Genomic DNA, 23,051 nt, shown 5'->3' with positions numbered 1-23,051 from the left:
TCTAAATTAGTAACGTTAAACTTTTAATTAGTAGATGTTGTTAATGGATATGTTAACGACTATAATTTTATATTTTAATCTTTCTCTTTAGTATTATGGCTAGATTGGAATATATAGATCATGCTCAAGATAGTATTCTTTCTCTTTCTGATCTTATTGAGAGAACTAATAGTAAAGAAAATTCTTTTACTTTTTGTATTGCGGTTGATTTTCTTCCACAAGAGAGAGAATGTGAAAGATGCCATTGACCAATGAGATATCGATTTGATAATCGAGGTTGTAAAGATGGTTTAAAGTAGAATTGTAAAAATTGCAATACCATAAGATCTCTTAAAACTAATACATGGTTTGCAAATAGTAATCTTACATTTGCTTAAATGCTTAAAGTGATGTATTGTTGGTGCATTAAAATGCCACAAGATCAAGCTTGTATTGAGTGTAGTATTAAAAGTGAGCACACGACAATAAATTGGTACAACTTTTGTCATGATATTTGTGTTATCACATTACAACGAGGTAGTCAAAAGATTGGTGGTCCAAGAAGAATTGTGGAAATTGATGAAAGTAAGTTTGGTAAACAAAAATATAATCATGATAGAAAAGTAGAAGGTTAATGGGTCTTTGGAGGAATTGAACGTGATTTAGATCAAATATTAGGTGGCCAATTATATTGCGATAAACTGATATATTATATACATATGTTGCTCATTATACAATCAACCACTCCCAGAATTTTGTTGATTCCATGACTAGAGTTCTACAAATCATATTGAATCAACATGGAATGCAGTGAAAAGATCCCTTCCTCACTATGGTATAACAAAAGGATTATACATCTCTTACTTTCAAGAATATATTTGGTGAAAAATATATATTGAAAGAAAGGAAGCTGCATTTAATATTCTATGCAGTTATAATAAGCTATACAATCAAGATAATGAGAATAAATAATATATTTGATTTGTACTTTTAAATACTTAAAAATAATTGAAAATAATATACTAGAACAATCTTTAGTTTATAGTAATGAGGTGGCATGCCCATGTAAGCAATGAGGTGGCATGCAAATCCAAATAAGCAAATGAGGCCCACCCTATATAAAGGGTGTATTATACATTCTACTTGTGATTGCTCCATGGCTGTGCTTCTTTGCTCCTCCACTCCATAGTGTTACTTTGCTAGTGGTGCATGACTGTGGGTGTTGCTGTGAGGTGGTAGAGCTCCTCTCACCCTCCTTGGCAATGGTTTGGGTGGGTGGCACTTTTGTTTTGGGCAATTGCACTCTTGTGCCCTGGATATGGACTCTTATATGCAGCTGGGGGCGGCACCCAACAAGGTAGAGACAACAATGGCACACTCTAATGCAGCCATTAGGGCATGTGGGTTTATTGCCTATAAATACCCCTAGCTAGACGTGTTTATTTATTTTGTAATGGGCTTAGACACTAGTTTGACTACAAAAACCTAATAGATCTTCAAAGATCATTCCTAAAACCATCTTGGATCCCTTGAGAGCTTCCTTTGCCTTACTGTTGAGTGTTGCTAAGGGGAGAGGGGGACAGAGAAAGAGAGAGAGAGAAAGATTATGGTCATTGTAGTGCCTACTGAGATATTGGACCTTTTTTATTATGTACTGCAGTATTGACAATGACTGGATTTGGTGTTAATGATGAGTCATTGGCCTTGGTGACAAGGAGATCAGCCTTGAAGTCCAGCTTTAGCTACTACTTGTCATAGACTAAGAATGTGCCCCTCTATTCTTTCAGGCATTGAAGGAAGTACGTAGGGCTGCTTTGAGCTGTTTTCATTGAGAGAAAGTCCCAAGCAAGGAGGTTATGAAGCTGAATCAGGGAAGAGTAGTATATATTAGATATCAAAAGATCACTCTCTAACGTCTTCAACTTGATTTATTGACAGATTGGGCAGTGCCATTCTTCCTGAAGGGTGGGTGGATGTTGCCATGCACCAATGATATTGAAGATTGTGCATCTTTATGTGATACCTCTTAGTGTGTGTTGAGCTTAACCATTAGTGGCAGCATAGAAAACATTTACGCTTTTGTGAAGTTTTTATGGTGAACAATGCCTTTATTACCACCTCATTGCAAACCCATGACAATAGCATAGATCCTTCTCCACAAAGAAGTGTTTATGCATTTGAGCTTCATTTTTGTAGTGTGACTGTTATGCATGAGGGTTTAGGTCTAGGTCATAAGTGAATTTTTATCTTTCAAATACAAATTTCTAAGCATGAAGTTGGAATATGGAGTGATTGATTCTTTGCACCACACAAGGGCCTAAGTGAGTGAACTCTTATTCTTTGGAAGAGGAGGGAGGAAGAGCTCTAAAATCTTGTGCCTCTATGTTCTAGGAATTAGAAAGAGAGAAAAGAAACAAAAAAATGGATGTAAAGGAATTATATTCTAGCCAACAAGAATCAGATATTGAAATAATTGCCGTATGAATTTATAAAATTTCTACTCCTATAGAATTTTGGTGGGTGCTTGAGGAATTTTTATATTGTGAGTACATACATATTCAACTAGTAGAAAAACCCTTGGTTATATACAAAAGTAAATGGTTTGAATTGAAACTAATCTAACAACTATTAGACTAATATGGCATTATACCTAAACTTTACATCATCCCTTCCTCATGGAAAAATAGATGGCAATTAAGGGTTTTTTATTAATGGGTTGGGATCTAGAGGAATATCAAAATGAGGCACCTATGGATTCATATGTGATGCAACTTGTTTATGATCCTTTCGTATAAAGTTTTTCACTTACTATACATGCACATTTTATGGAGGATTTGCATGTTGAATATTATGCAGACTTTATAAACTTGCAATCCAACTTGTAACAACACCCCTTCCACTGAACAAGGAACCTCTTAGATAAACCATGTACTATAAACTGGGAAAATGAACTAGATAATAATAAATGTTGTAGCACTTTTATTATCCCATTTATACACAGCTCAAGTATTTAGTAAACTCTACTTGAACCAATGGAAGAATTTTTGTTAAATATTACTCCTAAAACCTAGCATTAGCATTTTGTTGCAATAGCAAAGGTAAACTCAATTCTGTTGACAATATAGGAATATGAACATGTAATAGTTAATATAGTAAAGTACTAATAGAACTTTACACTCCTATAATATACACATACTGAGGAGATGTAGCACACATGGTTTTTACCCTTTATCCTATGGTGATTTATCATAGGATAACCACGAAGGAGAATGTAGACCCTCTATGTGCCATGTGTCACATACCATATGCCACATGCCATGTGTCTAAGGATAGTGGTGTGAAACCCGAGTTTCAAAGCCTTGGGCTATTGAATGAAGGTACGGAGCTAAACTCCTAAGCATAGAGCCAAGGAGTGATGAAACTAGATCACAAAGTAACTCTCGGAGCATATAGCCCAAGGGACAGGAGCATGAAACAACTTGGAACAGTTCTAGAGCATCCAACATCCTAATGCTAGGACCAGCATACAAAGTGGAGCCAAATGGAGTCTGGTGCTATTTTAACATATCGGTGGCTTAACACAAAGATATAGGCACTCCACTAGCTAGCATGGTGTGGAGCTTGGGCTTAAACCCAAGCCAAATACAGAACAAGGACAAACACACAAGTAGGAGTTAGATTATGCCTCAAGTTGGTTAACCATACCCAACTTACCCATTATCCCTACTATACATTTGGACATTTGGAACCCCTTATACCTCACGCCCCCCCCCCCCCAAACTTCACTTAGTACTAGGAGTTAGTCCCTAGGATAAACTCGAAACTTACTAAATATGGAATATCTTTAGATTGCGAATTTGGACACGGGACGAACACCATTGTGTTCAGAACAATCTCTACATTTTGTAAATATGCCAAATAAGCAAATCTAAACACTTTCCATAATTAGTATTTGGGACTGAAATGAGACTAATACAAAGGGCATGATAGTGAGGGTGTTTAGCAGACACAGTAAGCTATCATCTAGTGACATTGAGGGACCAAGCTCAATATTGTAGGGGTTTCTAACATTAGCAAGTGCAAGTCAGTGAATGAATTTCTCTAACCAAGTTAAGTATGCTTGATTAATAACACTTAGAAATTCTGTCCTTATGCTCATCTAGTCAAGTGCATACATGAAGACCAGTTTCTCAACTAGCTCAGGTGGAGATTAATAAAAGACCTAGCAATACCGACCTCCTACCGTCATAGCAATAAGGAAAGAATATCCGAACAGACTAGCCGACAGATAAATTTCGATACCCGAAGTCACATTTGCAACAGGAGATAACAAATAACCATCCCAATCCAAATCTTGAAAGTTCAGGTACTTCATGATCATCCCTCACCAAACCAGACAAACACTCATAAAAATATTGCATATCCTTAGCCAATATATCAAAATATAAAATGCCTCAGTCATAAATGTAAAACCATTATTTAAGAAAATTCATTTTGGATAAGAGTCTTAGAACACCACTCGATTGAGGAACTATTATAATGAATGTGGTTTTCACTCTGTATCTTATGGTGATTTACCATAGAATAACCATGAAGTAGAACATAAACCCTCCATGTGCCATGTATCACATGCCACATGTCCAATGATAGTGGAGCGGAACTTGAATTTCAAGGCATTGGGCCACTGAATGAAGAGACAGAGCAAAACTCCTAAAAATGGAGTTAAGGAGCAAAAGAAATAAAGCATGGAATAACTCCCAAGCATACAATCCAAAAAGAGAGTTAGATGCTCAATCAAATTTACTAACACTTGCACAAGAGGGACTGATAAAGGGTTTAACAATACCGACTTTTTGTTATCGTGGCAATAAGGAAAAAATATTTGAAAAGATTCGTTGACAAATAACTTTTGATACCTTCAATTACAACACCTAAATATATACCCACTCAGATCATTATTTTCATCTCTGCATTTAGAACAAGACTAGTTACTTAATTTCATTGGATAGTACTTACTGAGGCATATCTTCTGATACCAAATGTAGCGTACTCTATCTCTCTCTTTTTAAGATAATTGAAAAAAGGGCAATTGCTTGATAAGAGAGTCTTTAGTGGCTATTTTATTCCCATTTATCCTCTAAGGTTCCAAGGATCCTCAGTAACAATATATTTAAATCTTATCCCATAATCATATGTGCAACAAGTATTTATTAGGAAGTATAAACACACTAGCAAGAGCATTGACCCAATGAGTCAAATAGTTAAAATTAATAATGACGTACTCATTGCTAACAGTAAACCATGGAAAACTCAAATTGAATACCACCAACTCAAATGAATAGCAAATAACTTTAATCATCTGTAAGTGACTAAATTTTTCATTATACTTTAATCACTTAACTACACTTTCAACCACTTAAAGGAGTCTCACTCACAACCTCTATAAATCTTATTCCTAACTTGGGGACATGTTAGCCTCATGAATGGCATTTATGCCATTCAACCTTTGTGTAAGCGACTAAATTTTCCATTCTACTTTAGTCACTTAACCACACCTCCGACCACTTGGAGGAGTCTCATTCACAACCTCCATAAGTCCAATTCAGGACTTGGGACTTGCTAGCCCCGAGAATGGCATCCATGCCACTCAACCTTTGCACTTGGTCCAAGTGCTCCACGTGTCCGATCATGACCGACACTCAGAGGTACCACCGACATGGCAACTTGTTACACTAAGGCCATGCCCAATCACTTTTGCCACACTAATAGTCCAATACCACTTGCATCACAGTCTTGGCTCTCCAAGACTAGGCAAACCATCCGTGAGTGGTCATCTCAGATCCACTCCTTAGCATCCTTAGGATGCTCACCGACAAGGGGAATAGCCTTCCCCAATATCCTTCTGTCAGTCCCCACTAAGTCCCTTTCTGCCCTTGGCCGTGTTTGCCAACACTGCCACTGGATCGAGGCCCACAGGCCCGACCACTAAGCCCCACGGTCCTTTGGGACTTCTTCACCACACGACTGTGTCCTTGGTCACTACCCCAGAGGACTGCTCCTCTTCCTTTCCACAGTCTGGGCCTTTGGGACAACATTTCGGAACACCGTGGCCTTACGCGAGCCACCTGGGTACTCTCCCCGCCTTCCGCCCTTGGGTGCTCTAGCCATGGGCTTAGAGCGAGGTTCCGTTGAGTCACGCTTGGTATCCAAGAAGGTAGGGCCCCCCCCCCTTGGACTGGGAGCATCGGCCAGTGGTTCTCCCGGGGGAAAAAAAGCCGGTTTTTAAACATTTCACCAAGATACCCCGCTTGTGGGGCCGGGTTCACCTTAGTTTTGGACTTCCCAAGGGTCAGCCCATCCCCCAACCCGGGGTTTGGCCTTCCTGGGCCAAAATGGCCTTTCCGGGCCAAACGGGCTCCCTGGGGGTCCAACCCCCACACTTTCCCTAATAAATTTTGGAACCCCCGGGAGCCCCCCCCCCCCCCCCCCCTGGGGGACGATCGCTTTGGGCTTTCACCCAACTGTCTGTATTAGTATTCGGACTCGGACTCGGGCTCGAACTCGGACTCGGACTCGGTCTCGGTCCCAATTTCGGACTCGGACTCGGTCTCGGCCCTGGTCTTGGCCTCGGTCTCGGTCTCGGTCTCGGTTCCATCTCGGACTCCATCTCGGACTCCATCTCGGGTCCATCTCGAACTCCATATTGGGTCCATCTCGGACTCCACTTCGGGTCCATCTCGGACTCCATATCGGACTCCATCTCGGACTCCACTTCGGACTCCACTTCGGACTCCATATCGGACTCCATATCGGACTCCACTTCGGGTCCATCTCGGACTCCATTTTGGGTCCATCTCGGACTCCAACTTGGGTCTGCCTCAGACTCCATCTCGGACACTTCCACGTGTCATGTGTTGGTCCTTTTTGGGTCTCTTTTTGGAGCCTTGCTTATTGGTTGCCTCGTACTTGCTCCTCCAGCACTTTGTTGGGAGTTCCACTCTCGCTCTCGACCTTCCAAGTTGGAGCTTTTAGTCCAAACGTGTTATGCTCGTTTGGCTTTCGCTTCGGCCACTACCATGTGGCACCCTTTCCGGCTCCACTTTGGGGCCTAGGGATTTTGTGTCTCACACTTTGCACTTGGTTCAAATGCTCCATTTGTTTGATTCTATAACTAACACTCCAAATGTACCATTAACATATTCGCCTATTACTTAGACTGCTTAAAGACATGGGGAACACCTTTCCCCAATATCCCTCCATCGGTCCTACCAAGTCCCACTCTATCCACGGTAGTGCTCGCTAACACCACCACTAAATCAAGGCTTGAAGGCCCAACTACTTAGTCCTATTGACTAATAGAACTTCCTCACCATGTGACAATGTCTTTTGTCACTATGCAAGAGGATTACTCTTTTTTTCCACTGGGACTTTAAGACAATATTTCGAAACACCGTCACCTTATGCAAGCCTTGTGGTGCTCTCCTCACCTTCTACCTTTGGGTGCTTTAACCATGTGGCTATAGTGAAGTTCCAATGAGCCATGCTAAGTATCTAAATAAATAGTGCCACTTGCACTTGGATTGGGAACATCGATCATTCGATCTCCCAAGGGAGTTAAAGTAAACTCTTGAACACTCCACCAAGTTACGTCACTTATTCATTCGTGTTCATTGTAGCCTTGAACTCCACAATGGTTATATTATCACCCACCATATGGATATAACCTTCCTTGGTCATATTAACATTTCTACCAAATTAATTCCACTAGAATCCTCCCCTTACTATCCTTTTGGAGCTCATTAAACCCCTCAGGGTGGGAGACAATTACTTTAGGCTTTCACCCTCAAACTTAGATTTAGACTTAGACTTGGTCTCGATCTCGATCTCAGTTTTGGTTTTGGTCTCAGTCTCAGTCTTGGTCTCGGTCTTAGTCTCAATCTCAATCTTGGACTTGATCTTGGTTTCTATATCAAAATTGACCTCAGGCTCCATCTCAAGCTCCACTCAGACTCTTCTCAGATGTCTTCTCTAACTCCATCTCAGACTCCATCTTGAACTCCATCATGGACTCCTTCTAGAACTCTATTTCAGACTTCATCTCGGGTCCATCTCAAACTCCATCTTAGACTCCATCTCAGACTTTTTCTTAGACTCCATCTTGAACTCCATCTTAGACTTCATTTTGAGTCCATCTCAGACTCAATCCTAACACTTCCATATGTTATTACTTATGTCCCTTTTTTAGAGACTCATTTATTAATCGCTTCATGCTCGGTCCTCAAACACTTCATTGGGAGTTCCACTCCTGCTCTTGACTTTTCAAGTTAGAGCTTTTAATCCAAACATATTACGCTCGTTTAGTTTCTGCTTCAGCCACTACCACATGGCACCGAAAACAATTATGTATATACTAGATGACATCATGTTGCATTTTTACTTAATAGAAAGACTAACATATCTTTTGAGCTTTACAAATTTTGTCCAAAGAAGGTAAATCTAGCTTCACACCTTATGAACACTAAACATCAAGCATAACAACTATAAATATTTGTTAAAAAAAATCTATTAGTGCTAGAACAATAAGTACTTTATGAACATGATAAGAGAGCAAAGAAGGGAAAAAAACTCAAAAAAGAGCTTCAATATCAACCATAAAACTCCATAAAAAAGGAATGATTTTAAAGTTATATATTAAAAGTTTTAAGTCCTACTAATTAGTATGACCAACTAAGTTCTTCTACTTCAATAATAAAGTGGTTACAACATGATTTCCCTTTAGTCATATTTAAAAACCATATAAGTATGTATGAAACTTCTTGAAATCTTAAATTGCAACTAAACACTTATTATTTATTATAAAGTATTTCACTTTTGCTATTTGCAATGTATGATTGATGTACATATAGGATTATGCTAACTAAACATATTTATACTCTATTACATCAACACCTCTAAAACCAGATTTGGAAGCATCTATATGCAGGATGAAGGATTGAGTGTAGTCAAGATATGCCAAAATTAAAAGAATTATTAACATTATTTTGAGATACACAAATGTGTGTTTGTAGTCTTCAAACTAAACAAAAGATGATGTTAACGACTTTAGCAATATTTATAATGGTGAAGTACAATTAGAAAAATAATCAATAATATGACTAAAATATTGCAAAGGAAGTGTTGCATATTATTCACACACTTCAAAGTAAAGAAATTCAAAACATCTAAAAGTTTTTTAGGATCAACTTATAAACCTTTGGTATAAATGCAATACCCAAAATAACTTATATGCACTTTGACCCACAATAGCTTTAAACCAAATTTTTATAGGTAATTTAACATTTTGGAGATATTATTTGATCAATTTGACAACATCACCAAAATCTTGTATAAATCAAATGGTATCTGAAAAATAAATTAAAGGACATCCTTTTTGGACATTGACATTTGCCAATACCCATCTTATATACATGTGTTATAGGGGGTAAAGTTTTGTTGATGCTTCATTATATAAATTCTTATATAATCATGATTCTAATATTTCTAATTTACCTTTACAATTGTTACAAGCTATTAATGCTAGGTCTTAGAACATTCAATGAGATTAATTCAATTAGAGTTTATTGAACACTTAGGTCAATATGATTACAAAATGCGTGTTGACAACAGTATATCATTAATGCTTCTTTTACCCATCAACTAAAAAACCCTAACTACCTCTTTTTTTTTTTATAAGGAAGGTCCAAATAACAAATGTAATGGAATTTTGAGGGTTTTGGGTTAATCAATTTTTGGTTTCTAAACTGGTGGCAAATCTCTTTAACACACTTGGATGAGACAGATGGATAGTTCACATGTTGAAAAAATCAAAGCTTTTTTTACCATGTTAAAATTAATCTACCATGGACAATGGATTTGAGGGCTTGAAAGTGAGGCTAGTCTTGGCCACCTCAAGCAAGGGGCTGTGCGCCTCCCCTCATTTTGAGCTTGCCATTGCTGCTACTCTTGCTCTCTTGGCATTGCTCTGGACTTCCTCCTGAAAAATAGCCCTGCTAGCAGGATATCGTTGTAAATCTGTTCTAGAGTCGTAGTATGCTCTAATGATATATCTGAAAGTTGATCGCAATGGAACAAAGACTTACTGCATTGACGAAAACATGCACCCTCGTACCTGGTGCCACAAACCGTAGTCAAGTGGCACCGACCTTGTAGCCGTCTAAATCCAGCATGCAAATATCATTGAAGTACTTGTGTTAGGCATTCAATACTAAACAACCTTTGGTGTTATAGAATCCACCAAACATGATGAGCTTATGACCCTGTGCCAAAAACGAGAAAATTGTTTTTAGAGATTTTTAAAGAGCAATGGTCACCAATCTATGTCCAGGGGGGCCTTTTAGTTGAAGCTGCTCCTACACAGTTGTGTTGAGATCCAGTCTCCATAAATCCTACAAGAGATCTCTCCTATAAGTCGAGAAGCGAAGGACAACGAAATTGGAAACTCGCCTTTGTGTCAATAGAGATCACCATAAACATAGCAACCATGAACATCAAATCACCATAGCAAAACTAAAGAGGACTCAATCACAAACCTTGTCCTTCATATCACAATTAGCTCAGTGTCTTTGACGCCTTAAACGCAAAGAAAAGAAGTCTTAAAAGAATGTGGGCTTCCAGAGTGGAGATTTTGATACGCACAGATGGTGAAGGAGCTGCCACTATCTCATCTTCGATGTAATTTAGCCTGAGAATAAGGAAAACGACTGATAGTCCAAACGGGAATGTGCAATATTGCAGAAATTTCTTCGTCATTTTCTCTAAATCCTAAATGAGGGAGATTCCTAGTGAATATGTAGCTTCCCAAAAACTGGACCTCTGGCAAATGCGTTGTCATTGTAAGCTTTTCGGGGAAGCTTTAAGATATCATTGAACTCGCCATTAGACCTATTCTAATTCTAAATAAACACGCCCATATCTATTCTTGTAACCCAAAACAGATCTTAAACACGGATAGGGTCTAATCCTCGGCCATGGGAGCGTTGGTTACAAGTAAGCTTGTGCACCCATGCGCCATGATGGTTTGATCTGATGTGTTTGCAGATGAAGCGTTCCGCCTGAGATTCGTCTCGGAGTCAAATGTGGGAGTTCTATACGACGCTCTGGAAGTGGTGCTTAAAGAGTCCACTTTCACTCGCATCGCTTCTCTTCTCCAATCCAGTGGTTGGGGAAAATGGCGCATGATTGCGAGCTGCATCGGAAGAATGTTTGGGTCGTCTACTGTTCCCTGCAACTTGGGGCAGGTTATCCAAAGAAATCCTACATAGCAGACTGGTTCTATGCGGACGGGCTGAGCATAGATTTTCATGCTCAACTGGACTGCATGGCTTTCTGCCTGGCTTACATAATAGCTTGCATTGAACAGGTTGCTAAGGCCGCAGAGGAAGCGATAAACCAGGAGACCTTCGTACAGTCTCTCTACATGGGTAACGAGACGGGAATATGTTCAGTATACGCTCTTGATCATGTATATATAGCTATGATGTTATATATTGACTATTCTTAGAATCACCCTTGTCCATCATATCTCTTCAGAGTAAACTTCTGGAAAGATGTCAAGGTGAGGATATTGGGTATGTATCCGACACTGCTGGATCAACTGAACGTCTTCTATGAACCGGAGGAAAGCAGGGAGGAGAACTTTTACTCTTGGGAAACAGAGGCGCAGACGATTATGCAGGAGGCCGTCTGTCACCTGCCTCAAAAGGCAGGACTTCGACTGTTGCTCGTCTTTGACGAAGCAAGGGAATTGCTCGGTAGCGGGATAGACAACAACATTTCCCTACCTTTGCGCCGTGCAACAGCAGCGCTTCAGCCGGATGACGGTGTGCTGGCGGTCTTCTCAGATACTCATTTCCTGTTACCAAATTTCGCCATCAGACAGGCTGGCTTTAGAAGCTTTTAGCCTGGCGTCTCCGAGTTGGGGCTGCTTCTGTGCAGATATAGGAGTCAAGCAGTGGGCTGAAGTTTGTCAAGCTCACGGACTGGATGCGGGTATACTATCAGAGCACTATCCTCTGCAGTATGGACGGCCTCTGTGGTGGGCTGTCTTCCGCGGCGCTCTAGCCAAAAGGCTCACACCCATGCGAAAGGTGATAAATATGGCACGCAACAAGCTACTTGGAGGCGTAAGCGCGTGGAATACTTACGAGCATCTGACAACGGCTGCCGCTTTAGCTGTGTTAGGGGCGAGGTGTGCCATCGACTTCGATCCTACCTGTAGCCTTACAAGCAAGCTGGTCGCGGCTCATCTCATGACCGTCGTCAAGGTGGAGCCAAATCGCGAGCAAATCTGGGTCGGCACGGCTATGGAGCCCGTTCTCGCACAGGCTGCTGCCCAGGTGATGAGGAAGCTGGATGAAGACAAGAGGAACGTTGAACTATACTCTCACCTGCAAGAGGTGCGGGGAGGTTTATAGAGGCTTCAAAGGGGATCTGGTGGCTAGGCTCTCCTTCTACGGGCTTTTGATAAAGCAAGCGGCGAAGAGAGTTCCTGTACCGTGGACAAGTTCATCGAGCACTTGGTTGGGAAGTCTCTGACAGAATTTGCTAAGTACAGGAGCGGGAAGCAGCAGGCGATGCAAGTACAGGAGTTAAGGAGCTTGGACACCGACCAGCTGAAGGAGTTTGCGCGTGGCAAGTTGACGTGCACATCCTTCCACAAGATACATAAGCCGAGCTTCAAGGTGGATGCCCAGGACATAAGAGAATGTCTTGAGCGAAGGTGTGCGATCATCTGCTACGACGGGACATGGGGAGTCGACTTCTTTCTGCCATGGTTGCTAGAAGACGCACAGGTGACTTTGGTGCACGTACAGGTGAAGCTCCGTATCACCAATCCGGGAGATGGTGGCTTAGCCAAGGTGTCGCCGCAGTACGGTGGGGTCCAAATCTCAGACGCGCTTCCTTTCTTGAGCCTCTACATGAACGTGGGCGATATTATGGGGGCAGAGGCGGTTCTTGTGGATCCGTACGACGTCGAAGCTGCACTGAGGAAGAACATGAAGACGAAAGCTGTGAGCTTGGCCATAGCAGCCAAGGACAAGGAACAGGTGGAAGAGGAGTTTTCGGAAACGGAAGAGTCTGCTGAACCGGACGAGGTGCAACTTGAAGCCCGTATGCGGAGGCTTCATCTAGACTCATTGGAGCAAAGGCAGGAGGTGGCGTGGCTAAACATGGAGAGAGACAATCAAGTCATCCTCAAGGTAGCTGGCCTTGGTGCATTTGCTGGTGTCTTGGGCGAAGACCTGCTGCGACTATTTCACGCTATCCATAAGATCGATAAGGTCCCCATGTTGGACAAGCACAACAAGCTTGAGAAGATTCAGGGCCCTTCACTGCAGAGCATGTTCCCAGTTGCTAACATTCTGAAAGATTAAGCAATCTAAATAAAACCACAGCATAAGCATGGTGCTCTTGGTCGACGCTACGTGTGCGATAGAGCTCTGAGCAAGGTTTTTCATCCTGTCTTTGAGAAATAAAGACCAAACTCTTCAAAATGCAAGCAAGGCCCATTATCAGAAGAGTGTGCTCTTGTACAGTTCAGTAACCAATGCTGAAACTTTCTGCAGAAGACTCAATATAAGAAATAGAAATGTGGCAACTTTAGTGTTCAGACAAACCTGCATTTTTTAAGCGAATGTCTCTTCTAGAGTTATCCATTTGGTTTAGTGGTGGGTGCGATTTCATGCTACATCTTTTTAAATATTGCATTAAAGTGAGATTAGTAAAGTCTAGGACTATTTGCATATTCCTTGATCGCATATCCATGGTGGGACGAATTGTTAAAATAACGAGGGGAATTTTCCATGGTGAGCGACCCCTTCTTCGCATATCCATGGTGGGAGGACGCATTGTTAAAAAACGAAGGGAACTTTCCATGGTGAGCACACACGTTAGCGTCATGGATCTAGCGAGTGCGCGCAGGTGGATTTGGATTGTCAAGTATGGAGCTGGAATATGTGCGTGCCCTCCACCACTTTGGAGCCACTGATTCTTCGCACCACGACCGAGCGAGCGAGCGAGCTCTTCTTCTTCTTCAAGCCGCTGTCTCCAGTTCCTCGCTGGAAGAGGAGGAAGAAGAGGAGCTTGCAGATCTTTCCAAGTGCCTCCTCGATCCTGCTGGGAAAGAGAGGATGATCAATCCCGGCCTCCTTTTGCTTGCAATCCTGGTAGCTCTGATGGTGGCTGTGATACTCTCTGGGTGTGTGCTGGGCATCCTCCGGCATATGGATCTCACCAAAGTGGAGAGCAAGCAGCTCCATTTCGTCTACAGCATTGGGCGACACCATCACGCCAGCGATCAAAAGCCGCCGGCGGAGCACGAGCAGAGCCATCAATCGCCGCGCGAGCAAGAGGAGGAGGAAGAAGAAAACCAGGCATTTGCATCGTCCGTGTGATCAAACAGCGTGTAGCACCACTGCGCGATCGATCGATCGCGATCACTTAGTAGCCCGATCAAGATGTTTTGATCGAAGGCTTGTTCTTAAACAAAGAAGGAAACGCTCCCAGTGGAAAGAATCTCTTTGATTTAGTGAGAGAGGCCTGGACAAGTTTCTTCCTCTCTCGGGAAGAAAATCTCTAATCCTGTTCTTCCTGGCTGTTTTAGGAGGTATTTGGGCGATCTCTGGCGCGAGGATGGAATCGCCCGCTCCACCAATCTCAGCTCATTGGAACGAGGCGAGAGACATCCGGCGAGATAGCACGAACGTAGGCGCTGGGAAGTGACACGAGCTTCTTCCACTTGCCAACGTAGGCTCTTCGCTTGAAATTGTCGTAATCGTTGGCCTCGATTGAGTCTAGAATCTGCTGGTACAGCAGCAGCGAAGCCCACACCTGGAAAAAAGCCACGCTAGAAAACGTAAGCGATCGAAAGCGCTAGAAAGCGAAGCTAGAAAACGTGCTGTTGACTTACAGGCCACCGGCTGTCTTTGTCTAGCTCCATGACACCCAGCTCGGCCTCCTTGAAGAACATCCGAGCTCTCGTTATCTGGTCCTTCATGAACGCTCTCCACTTGTTAGTAACTTTGCCCGCGAAGATGTCCTCGTCCGATAGGCCGAACTTGGCGAGCTCGTCTTGAGGGAGATAGACTCGTCCTCTCCCGGCACTGGACAGCAAATCAAGCTTGAGTTTTCTCAAAAGCAAAGGATGATCTCAGGCTCACTCTTCCCCGACGTCCCGGAGAATGTTGGTTAGCTGATTCGCGATGCCCAAGGCCAAGCCGGCATTGTAGACGCTCTCCACGCTAGCGTTGGATTCCGGCGCAATGCCCATCACTGGCACGCTCATGAGTCCCACAGTGCCGGCGACGTAGTAGCAATACAGGTAAAGCTCGTCAAAATTTTTGTACCTCGACTTTACCAGATCCAGTCGCATGCCTTCTATCATGTCCCGGAACGGCTGCATGAACGATTCGAAGGAATGATCAGCATATAATATCCGCAAGAGAAGTGTCTTTAGAATACCTGGATGTCAACCGGATACTTCGAAACAGTGTCTGCCAGTGCTCCATCGAGCATGTCAAAAGGCCTTCCAACGAAGAGATCTTCTAGCCTTTGCTCCCAGCGATCCAGCGCCGTGGGAGTTATGTGTGCTGCGTTTGGCCCGTCCACGAGCTCGTCAGTTCTCCTGCACCACACTAGCTCAATAGAAAACAAAAAACAAATCACGGATGCCGCAAAGGAAGTAGAAACAAAACAAAGAAAAAACAAAGAGTTCTTCTAGATCAACTCACCATATATCGCCCAGATCGCTTTCCTTCTCTCTGGAGTCATCAGCAAAGTCCCTACAAACACCACACCATTCGTGAGAAGAATCATTCGCGCGTTTAGAATCGTCCCACCTAGATAGAAGGTCTTGGCATATTCGGCACAAATCTCTCCACACCTGGTATACGCCTCTTCCAAGAGATCTCTGTTCGTCACAGGGATCGCTGGGAACTTCTCGAGCTTCCCCAGCTTCTCGACCAAGGCAGCTTGCTTGAGCACCACATCGTAAACCTTTTGCTGCGATGGCAGCGCCGCGGGGCTATCAGCGATCATGGTGGAGAAGACCCTGTAATCCGGCACGTTGTTCGCTCCCACGGGGCTTCCATCCACGCCCACAGACGCTCGCAGCCGCAATCCCTTGGCTCTTCTCCTCGCCGCGGCCCCCGCCGGCGCTGTCCAGCTCTTGGCCGCCTCGCGCAGCTCCCCGGCATCGACCGAGCAGCAGCAGTGGCACGACGAGCTCGACACGGCGCGCATTCTCGATCGGTGCCTCGCCTCCTATGATTCCTATCCCCGGAAGAGAATGCCCGATCTTTCCCCTCGAAATATCACCGATGCCGATCGAATGCGCCGAAACCGGCCAGAGAATCCGCCACAGCTACCTCAAATCCAGAGAAACCGAGCGCGTTCCATCCTCGATCGACGAGCATTTTGGCGCATCCATCGCCCGTGCCACAAAAGCTCGCACACCAGATCGACGGTCTTATACCTGCCACGTCGAAGATCAGGGCACCCGATCTTGGGGCCTCCAAGCGCGACACGTGGAGAGATAACGCTGGAGGGTTCGGCCAAGCATCTGGGCGGAGAATATTCAATCACTTTATTCCACTCCGCTACCAACAAAGTTTTTTCTCATTACGCCAAATGGAAAGGTCTTACAAGATATTTATCGCACACGTGGTAGTGGAATTTGACACGGAGCTCGATTCCTGTTAGCGTCACTTAAAAGAATCTTGGATCCGTGCTCAAACTTCTCTTTGACACGAGCGCTCAACTATAAAACCAGCGATGGAATGGAATCGTTAGACCAACTGTGGTGTGGATGAAAAGAAGATTGTCACATACCACTAGGAATTTTTGCGCGTTTGATTCCCAGGAGAAGATCGTTGTGGAGGCGGCAGTGAAAGTGGTGCATCGCCTCTTCCACTTTGGGTGCGTAACGTCCCGCGTCATACGACAAGGACTCGAGCCCTTGCTGGACACTCTGACATAGAGTTACGTCTTCTCTCTAAGAAAAACACGCAGCTTTTTCAGCACAAACCAAAAAAACTAAGATGAATCGTACCTGGACTTGATCGCTTTCCTCGAGACTGCTAGCGATGAATTCTTTGTCCTGCTGTGGTGAAAAGAGTGAGCGAGCTGCGAGACGAGATTGCGGAAGCTTACGCAGAACTGTGGCTCCAGGTAGTAGTCAAACACAACCTGACACTTGTTTGGAGCGATTGGAAGAACCAGGTTGGTGTCCATCCATGGCCCATACCTGTTGTTTGGAGTCAGAGCAAAAAAAAAATAGAAAACCGAAGTGTATACCTGTTGATCATGAAATTTGGATACACGAAAGCATACGTAGCGCGCTCTCCAAGTCTTTCCTCTCCAGTGTTCTTGGACCTGCAGCTTTGGATGCTCACAGTTTCATAAAGCTAATCACATAAAAAAAAAAAAGTAAAGAGAGAAACAAATAAATAAAAACCGAAAACCAGAGCTTACCACAGTTTTATACGATGCGAGATCCAATCCCTTTGCCAGCCCCGGATGTGCAAAAGGTACGTGATATCCACCATCGAGATAGTTATCACAGTACACCTGTTGACATTGGAAAGCGTTAGCTTTTGATGCATTTTATACAAGAAAAGAAAAGAAAACACATACTTTCCAGTTGCAGTCGATAACGTAGTCTCTCCGTGCAACATGTCGTAAGGATCTATCAATACCGGCCGCAACTAGCAAATCAGAAGAGGATCCAAGCCACTCGACTGCTACAAGTTCCTGATTTGCTTGAGCATCGAGATTAATGAGCACAAAAGGCCCCCATGCAGCCACTTGGATGGGAACCAAGCCACTTTCCTGTGAACGCATGACACGATCAGACAACACACAAAAGAAGAGAAGACTCAGCTTACCCGTGGATTGAAGTTCTTAATGCCTGTAATACGAGTGGCCTTTAGAAGATTACCATCGAGGCCGTAGGTCCATCCCTGCAAGAAAAAAAAAGGCAAGTTAGTTTTACAGGCCAGAGAGATTGTTCACAGACATGATAAGGACATGAAAACGAAGGCGTACATCCAGAGCCAGAAGCAACAGGCGCAGCATGATGCCTACAGACATTGTGAAATGCATGAAGCTGACCTTGCTCGTCTCTGCAAACAACGTATCTCACTCGCCCGAGGCTGGATAAAACTCAAGAGAATGAAAAGTTTCTCAACATGACTCAAAAATACCTTCCAGTGAAGAACTGCCTCGGGTTTTCCAGCTGCTCGACATAACCTGGTTAGAAAACGGGCATTGTTGACAAGCAAAACCGAAAGAAAGTGAAGTACCTGCGGCATGCCAACCTCTTCCAAAGATGCACTCCATCTCGAGTGACGCGAGCGAAGAACTCCAGTACCAGGAACTGGGTGCTGTCAAAGACTCTTCCACCGGCTTGCCACCATCAAATTGAGCTACTTTGAGCGCGCAGTCTTCGAGTTCTACAGCACCCAATCGGCAAACACTTCGCTTGGAACTTAAGGAGCATCTTTTCGAAGAGCTTTGAAGCAGGTTCCCTGAGAACTGGAACTGGAGTCGTAGAGCAGCCATTTTCTGTAGCCTTCCCTAACCCCCAAACAACACTTGTAAGGAAAATACTATTTCCATTGCAGCGGATCCAGTTTCACAAATTAGCTTGCAATAAATTGGCCTAGCTATGTACCTATTCCAGTGACTTGAGCAGCCTGAAAAGGCCCGCGGCCTCTCTGATGCGGGAAAACTCGATGCAGAACGCTTGAACTTCGATAAACAGATCGTGAACTGTTACACCACAAACTAACGTTAAGTCCTCAGTAAGAGAAAAATGTTTTTCGTTACCGTTTATGATTCTATTGCGAATGAGGCTCGTCAAAAAGACGCACACCAGTCTCACCAATCGATTTTGCATGTACTTGTCCTGCTAAGAAACCGAATGAGCAAGCCATGCTCACTTCTAGGCCACTCCTACCTTCATATTCTCGCATGAAGATATGCAATTGTTAATGTAGGCATGGATATATTCGACAGGGATCTGCACGGCCGTTGTCAGGCGATTGACGACTTCCATGGAGTGTAGGCTCATGTCCATGCTTACAAGCGCGTTGAAATACCTGTAGAAACCGAAGCGAGATAAACAACTTGTAATCTCCACGGACGTACTTACTCGGAGCTTTGTACCGAGTTCATCAGCTTGAGAAGAACCTCAACTGCAATAATAGGATTGTTTTCAACGAGTTCCTAATGATGAGAGATTGATAAGCCAAACAGCCTAAAAGAGTGCCATACGTACTGGTAGTCTACGCGGCGTGAGACCACAGTGATAGACAAGCTTCGGATCGGACTCCAGCTCTTGAAGAACTTGCTGTAAATTCGTAAAACTATGAGCACAAGGCATCTACAAGTAGAAGCAACCTGCTGTTGTGCCGGAGCTAGTGCGCCTTTCAAAGCCCTTGCGATAAGTTCACGGACTGCAGCACCCCGACTTGAATCCGCACACATCCCAGAATGCCATAAGAGGTCGTGTTCGCTGTCTGGAGTAAGCCAAAGAAGCTTGTCACAAAACGAAATGATTGATTAGCTAGCTTGAGTTATGAGTATGGGCAATCAACAGCCTACCTCTTCTTTGCGAAGTGGAAACTTTGGAGGGATCGGTCTGTCCCATGCCGGCTCCAATCCTTTCAGAGTGCTGGCTTGCATCAGCTCGATGGCTGCCAACTCGCCACTCTCAGATTCAGAGACTCCCGTTTCCAGACCGTCCGAACTGTACCCGGACGGTAAATCCGGGTCTGGGAGTACGTTTCTGATGGCAGCCTTGCTAAAGCAATTCGGTCCAGGCAAGAAACTTACAGCCTTTTGTGGCGCTTGCTTTTGCACTTGGTCTTTGGTAGGCGCCTAGGAAGAAACTCTACGTTTACACATAGATATAAGGAGGAAAAAAGAAGCAAAACTCACTTGGAGGGATCCATCAAAGGTAGTCACGAAGTCACTGGGCGTTCGTTTCTCAAACTGCAATGAGAAGAACATGAACTCTCAACTTAGATCCAAGCAGCTCACCTCTTTGTTACCGCTACGAATCAATGTGACAAGAAAACCTCTCTCGAGCTTCGCAACAGACTCGTCGGCAGTGAACTGTGGAGAAGAGCTTAGAAAAACAATGGAGGAAATATCTCCAAACAAAGAGGCTAGCCATGGACTTACCCGGAGAAGAAACGAGACGAATGGATTCGTCTCGGTCTGTGTGATATACAAGCTGTGGAGAATGTAGAGTGCCACGAGCCGCTGTTCTTTCTGGAGAATGATCCCTTCCTAGCCGATCATCGCAACTATGAGGGAAATGGGGCAAAATCTTGCTTCCACGGTACCTGGAGCAGCAGCACGAGATTGCACGAGAGCTGGAAGTGCATCGTCGCATCGAACTGGCGAGTGAAAACCTCCACAGCGCCGGCGAAGGTGAGCTCCCTGTCGCTCAGGATCGCCATGAGAGCCGCCGAGTCCTTGGGCAAGAGTCCCTCCTCACCCATCGAGCCTCAAAACCCTAATCCACTGAGAACGTGTTAAAGTTAAAAATGTGGGGAATGTCTATTAGCTTAACTCTAAACAGATCCACCGTACGGCCAGACCACCAATGTTCTTCCGTACATTAAAAATTGGAAAGAACATTTGCTATGCTATATCTAGCTCTCTTCCGCGAGAGAAAAGCAAAAAATAATCCCAGCAACGTGGTGGTGGGCTACGATCATTCCCAGTCGATATCATCGTCGCCAACGTCAGCAGCTCCAGCAGCTCCAGCCTCTGCCAAAAAACCAAAAGCTTAGCAAAGCTTAGCGATGGAAGCGAATGAAATCGGAGAACGCAAACCTGTGGATGGAGCTTCTTCCTCCCATTCTACATCGTCTTCGGCATCGTCTCGCTTCGACTTGACCCCCACAACACGATCTCCAGCAATCGCAGCAAAACCATTCTCTTGATCCGGTTCTTCCTTCTTGACTTCGTCCAGAGCATCGCCTGGCGGCTGTTGCTGCTGCTGCTGCTGCTGCTGGAGCATCAGCGCTGCGTAATAAGCCTTCACGTATTCCTCCTGTAGTTGCCTCTCGGCGGACATGGGCTTCTCGTCCATCGTTGGCGCTACGGTTGGCTTTGTATCGGAGGAAGCACCCTCCTCGGTCTTAACTTCGCCCCGTTGCTGTGCTGTTAGAGACATTCCCTGCCGTATCATCCAAGGCGGAAGAACTTTCATGGATTTTCCAGGATCCTCTTTGACAGCCTCCTTCGTATCCGAGCCAGCAAAAGCCACTTCCACCTGATAGAAACGATGCAACATGAGAGGTGGTCTTGACGAGAGAAAAAAAAAACTCTTGCCTTGGTTTCGCCCAGGAACGGCATCGGTACGCTCGGTCGTTCTCCATTAGCAGTTTTATGATCACCGTCTCCGTCGCCCCTGGCCTGCGCCAGCGTCCTTTCTTGCCATTGCGAAAATGATCCATAGTCCGGAGGGGTCAGATCTTTCAGCTTTGCGAGCTGGTCCGTCAAAGGCTTTAGCTGGACCTGTGTGGAAACGACGTTAGCAAAACCTTTGACAGGCTAGAACATACAAACCTCCATGCGCTCAAGCATCTCCTTGAGTTTCTCGCGCTGGCGCCGCCTCGCGTTTTCCTCATTATTCCCTTCGCCAAGGTCTTTAGGCGCTAGCTTATCATTGTTTGCAACAAGCTCGGCATCACATCTCTCGCAATGGAAGTTCATATCCACTGGGCTGATCAGCCTTGATGCATCCAGAGCGGAGTATCTTCACAGAGAAAATACAGGACTGTGAGAAAAGAAATGCACTATTAAGCAAAAACGACTCTCTTTAGCTGGCAGCAGAGCAATTCGACGCGCTTACCTCCTACCACAACCAGAGTCCGGACAAACATACTCTTGCACAGTGTTCTTGTCCTCGAGTTCGTCCTTGATCATCTTTTTCGCGCGGTGTATCCTATATCTAACAACATCGCAAATCTGTGACACGAAGGAATCAAGAGCCAAGTAAGATTCACGAACGTCTACTGCTATACCTGAGCATAATCTAAGCAGCAGTACGAATGTAGAAGAGCCTTCGTCTTCTCGTTGGCAGGACCACCTTGTTGCTCGCCATCAGCGACAGCCACAGCTGCATTATAAACCTTTGCATTCTTGGTCGTCTGAAAGAAAGAGCTAAGATAGATGCCGAAGCGCAAAAACAAGGAAAAGAAAAAGAAGAGAGCAAAAACCTCTTTGTGGTCCTCTCGAATCACCAGCATCTCGTCCTCGAGAACTCTGAGCGTCCGGCGGAGCTGCTTTGGATGGAGCTTGAGCCTCTTGGCCAGCTCTTCCTCTTTCACCCATTGTCTTCTGTCATTCTGATCCCATGAATCATCTGATCACAGCCCAAAGAAGCTAGATGCCTGCAGCGCTGATTTTCTTTACCTCGTCAGCGCATCCAGCACCACCACACTGATCCCCTTGTTGTCCGATTTGCCGGACTTGCCAGGGTTTGCGCCCTTGTGGGGGATCTCATCGTCGTAGAACGCTCGCGCCACCAGCCTCACGAGCCTGGCAAGCAAGGAAGAATTTAGAACGAGGCGCCGGGCGATCGCGCCTACCTCCTGAAGGGCTCCGACGTCATTGACGAGCAAATGGCCTTACCCTAGAGCATACGAGGGCATATCCCAATATCATAATCCTAAAATCCTTAAACGGGTTTATTAAACTACTTAATTTGTGTTTAAATTTGACAAACATGGGTGTTTTCACTCGAAGGAGTTTATCATGCAGAATTCCTCGAGCTTCAAACTGACAAAAAGAACTCTCGAGCACTTCGTTAAGTAGCCTCTCTAGATCTGTAACATCCAACTTCCATGATCAGAGTAGCAAAAAGCTTACATGAACTTGTCAAGCCGAGGAAGGAGCCTCCGAGTTGAAGCTTGCTTGTCTGCTGGAGGGACCTCTTCAATCCCTTTGCGGAAACTAAGAGCACGTCATACGGCGTTTCCTCACACACGTTGATC

The 23,051-nt window shown here is 44.4% G+C and overlaps 4 protein-coding genes across 6 annotated transcripts; all 4 read right to left on the bottom strand.

The window, feature by feature from the left end:
* Window positions 1-14,532: 14,532 nt before the first annotated feature.
* On the bottom strand, window positions 14,533-16,502 carry LOC9657966 (phytoene synthase 2, chloroplastic). The gene is made up of 6 exons (XM_002981004.2): window positions 15,876-16,502; window positions 15,768-15,818; window positions 15,499-15,671; window positions 15,198-15,433; window positions 14,948-15,140; window positions 14,533-14,868 (listed from the first exon to the last, which is right to left on the bottom strand). The coding sequence occupies exons 1-6, from the start codon at window positions 16,276-16,278 to the stop codon at window positions 14,695-14,697; spliced, it is 1,230 nt and encodes a 409-aa protein (XP_002981050.2). The 5' UTR covers window positions 16,279-16,502; the 3' UTR covers window positions 14,533-14,694.
* Window positions 16,503-16,632: 130 nt separating this feature from the next.
* LOC9657965 (choline monooxygenase, chloroplastic) lies at window positions 16,633-18,616 on the bottom strand. 2 transcript variants are annotated; one of them, XM_002981003.2, is made up of 11 exons: window positions 18,339-18,616; window positions 18,240-18,285; window positions 18,053-18,188; window positions 17,922-17,996; window positions 17,671-17,865; window positions 17,509-17,604; window positions 17,332-17,441; window positions 17,188-17,281; window positions 17,087-17,137; window positions 16,867-17,029; window positions 16,633-16,795 (listed from the first exon to the last, which is right to left on the bottom strand). In XM_002981003.2, the coding sequence occupies exons 1-11, from the start codon at window positions 18,595-18,597 to the stop codon at window positions 16,767-16,769; spliced, it is 1,254 nt and encodes a 417-aa protein (XP_002981049.2). In that variant the 5' UTR covers window positions 18,598-18,616; the 3' UTR covers window positions 16,633-16,766. The 2 variants fall into 2 exon arrangements, with proteins under 2 accessions (XP_002981049.2, XP_024541860.1); XM_024686092.1 differs by having other exon boundaries at window positions 17,087-17,134.
* A 17-nt stretch (window positions 18,617-18,633) lies between these two features.
* On the bottom strand, window positions 18,634-20,578 carry LOC9657964 (CCR4-NOT transcription complex subunit 11). Its single transcript, XM_024686091.1, has 11 exons — window positions 20,388-20,578; window positions 20,224-20,331; window positions 20,080-20,154; window positions 19,978-20,031; window positions 19,642-19,917; window positions 19,438-19,575; window positions 19,316-19,387; window positions 19,190-19,263; window positions 18,995-19,136; window positions 18,865-18,943; window positions 18,634-18,807 (listed from the first exon to the last, which is right to left on the bottom strand). The coding sequence occupies exons 1-11, from the start codon at window positions 20,544-20,546 to the stop codon at window positions 18,710-18,712; spliced, it is 1,275 nt and encodes a 424-aa protein (XP_024541859.1). The 5' UTR covers window positions 20,547-20,578; the 3' UTR covers window positions 18,634-18,709.
* Window positions 20,579-20,582: 4 nt separating this feature from the next.
* LOC9646986 (general transcription factor IIE subunit 1) lies at window positions 20,583-22,679 on the bottom strand. Of its 2 annotated transcripts, XM_024686089.1 has the most exons (9): window positions 22,647-22,679; window positions 22,471-22,596; window positions 22,275-22,395; window positions 22,080-22,205; window positions 21,908-22,023; window positions 21,622-21,811; window positions 21,385-21,570; window positions 20,884-21,325; window positions 20,583-20,817 (listed from the first exon to the last, which is right to left on the bottom strand). In XM_024686089.1, the coding sequence occupies exons 1-9, from the start codon at window positions 22,667-22,669 to the stop codon at window positions 20,762-20,764; spliced, it is 1,386 nt and encodes a 461-aa protein (XP_024541857.1). In that variant the 5' UTR covers window positions 22,670-22,679; the 3' UTR covers window positions 20,583-20,761. The 2 variants fall into 2 exon arrangements, with proteins under 2 accessions (XP_024541857.1, XP_024541858.1); XM_024686090.1 differs by lacking the exon at window positions 22,647-22,679 and having other exon boundaries at window positions 22,275-22,420; window positions 22,471-22,560.
* Between the last annotated feature and the right edge of the window lie 372 nt (window positions 22,680-23,051).

Source organism: Selaginella moellendorffii, unplaced genomic scaffold (assembly GCF_000143415.4).
Source record: "Selaginella moellendorffii unplaced genomic scaffold, v1.0 SELMOscaffold_47, whole genome shotgun sequence".
In the NCBI taxonomy this organism is placed as follows: domain Eukaryota; kingdom Viridiplantae; phylum Streptophyta; class Lycopodiopsida; order Selaginellales; family Selaginellaceae; genus Selaginella; species Selaginella moellendorffii.
The sequence above is the reverse complement of the archived record's forward strand: the minus strand, read 5'-3'. Positions and strand labels throughout refer to the sequence as shown.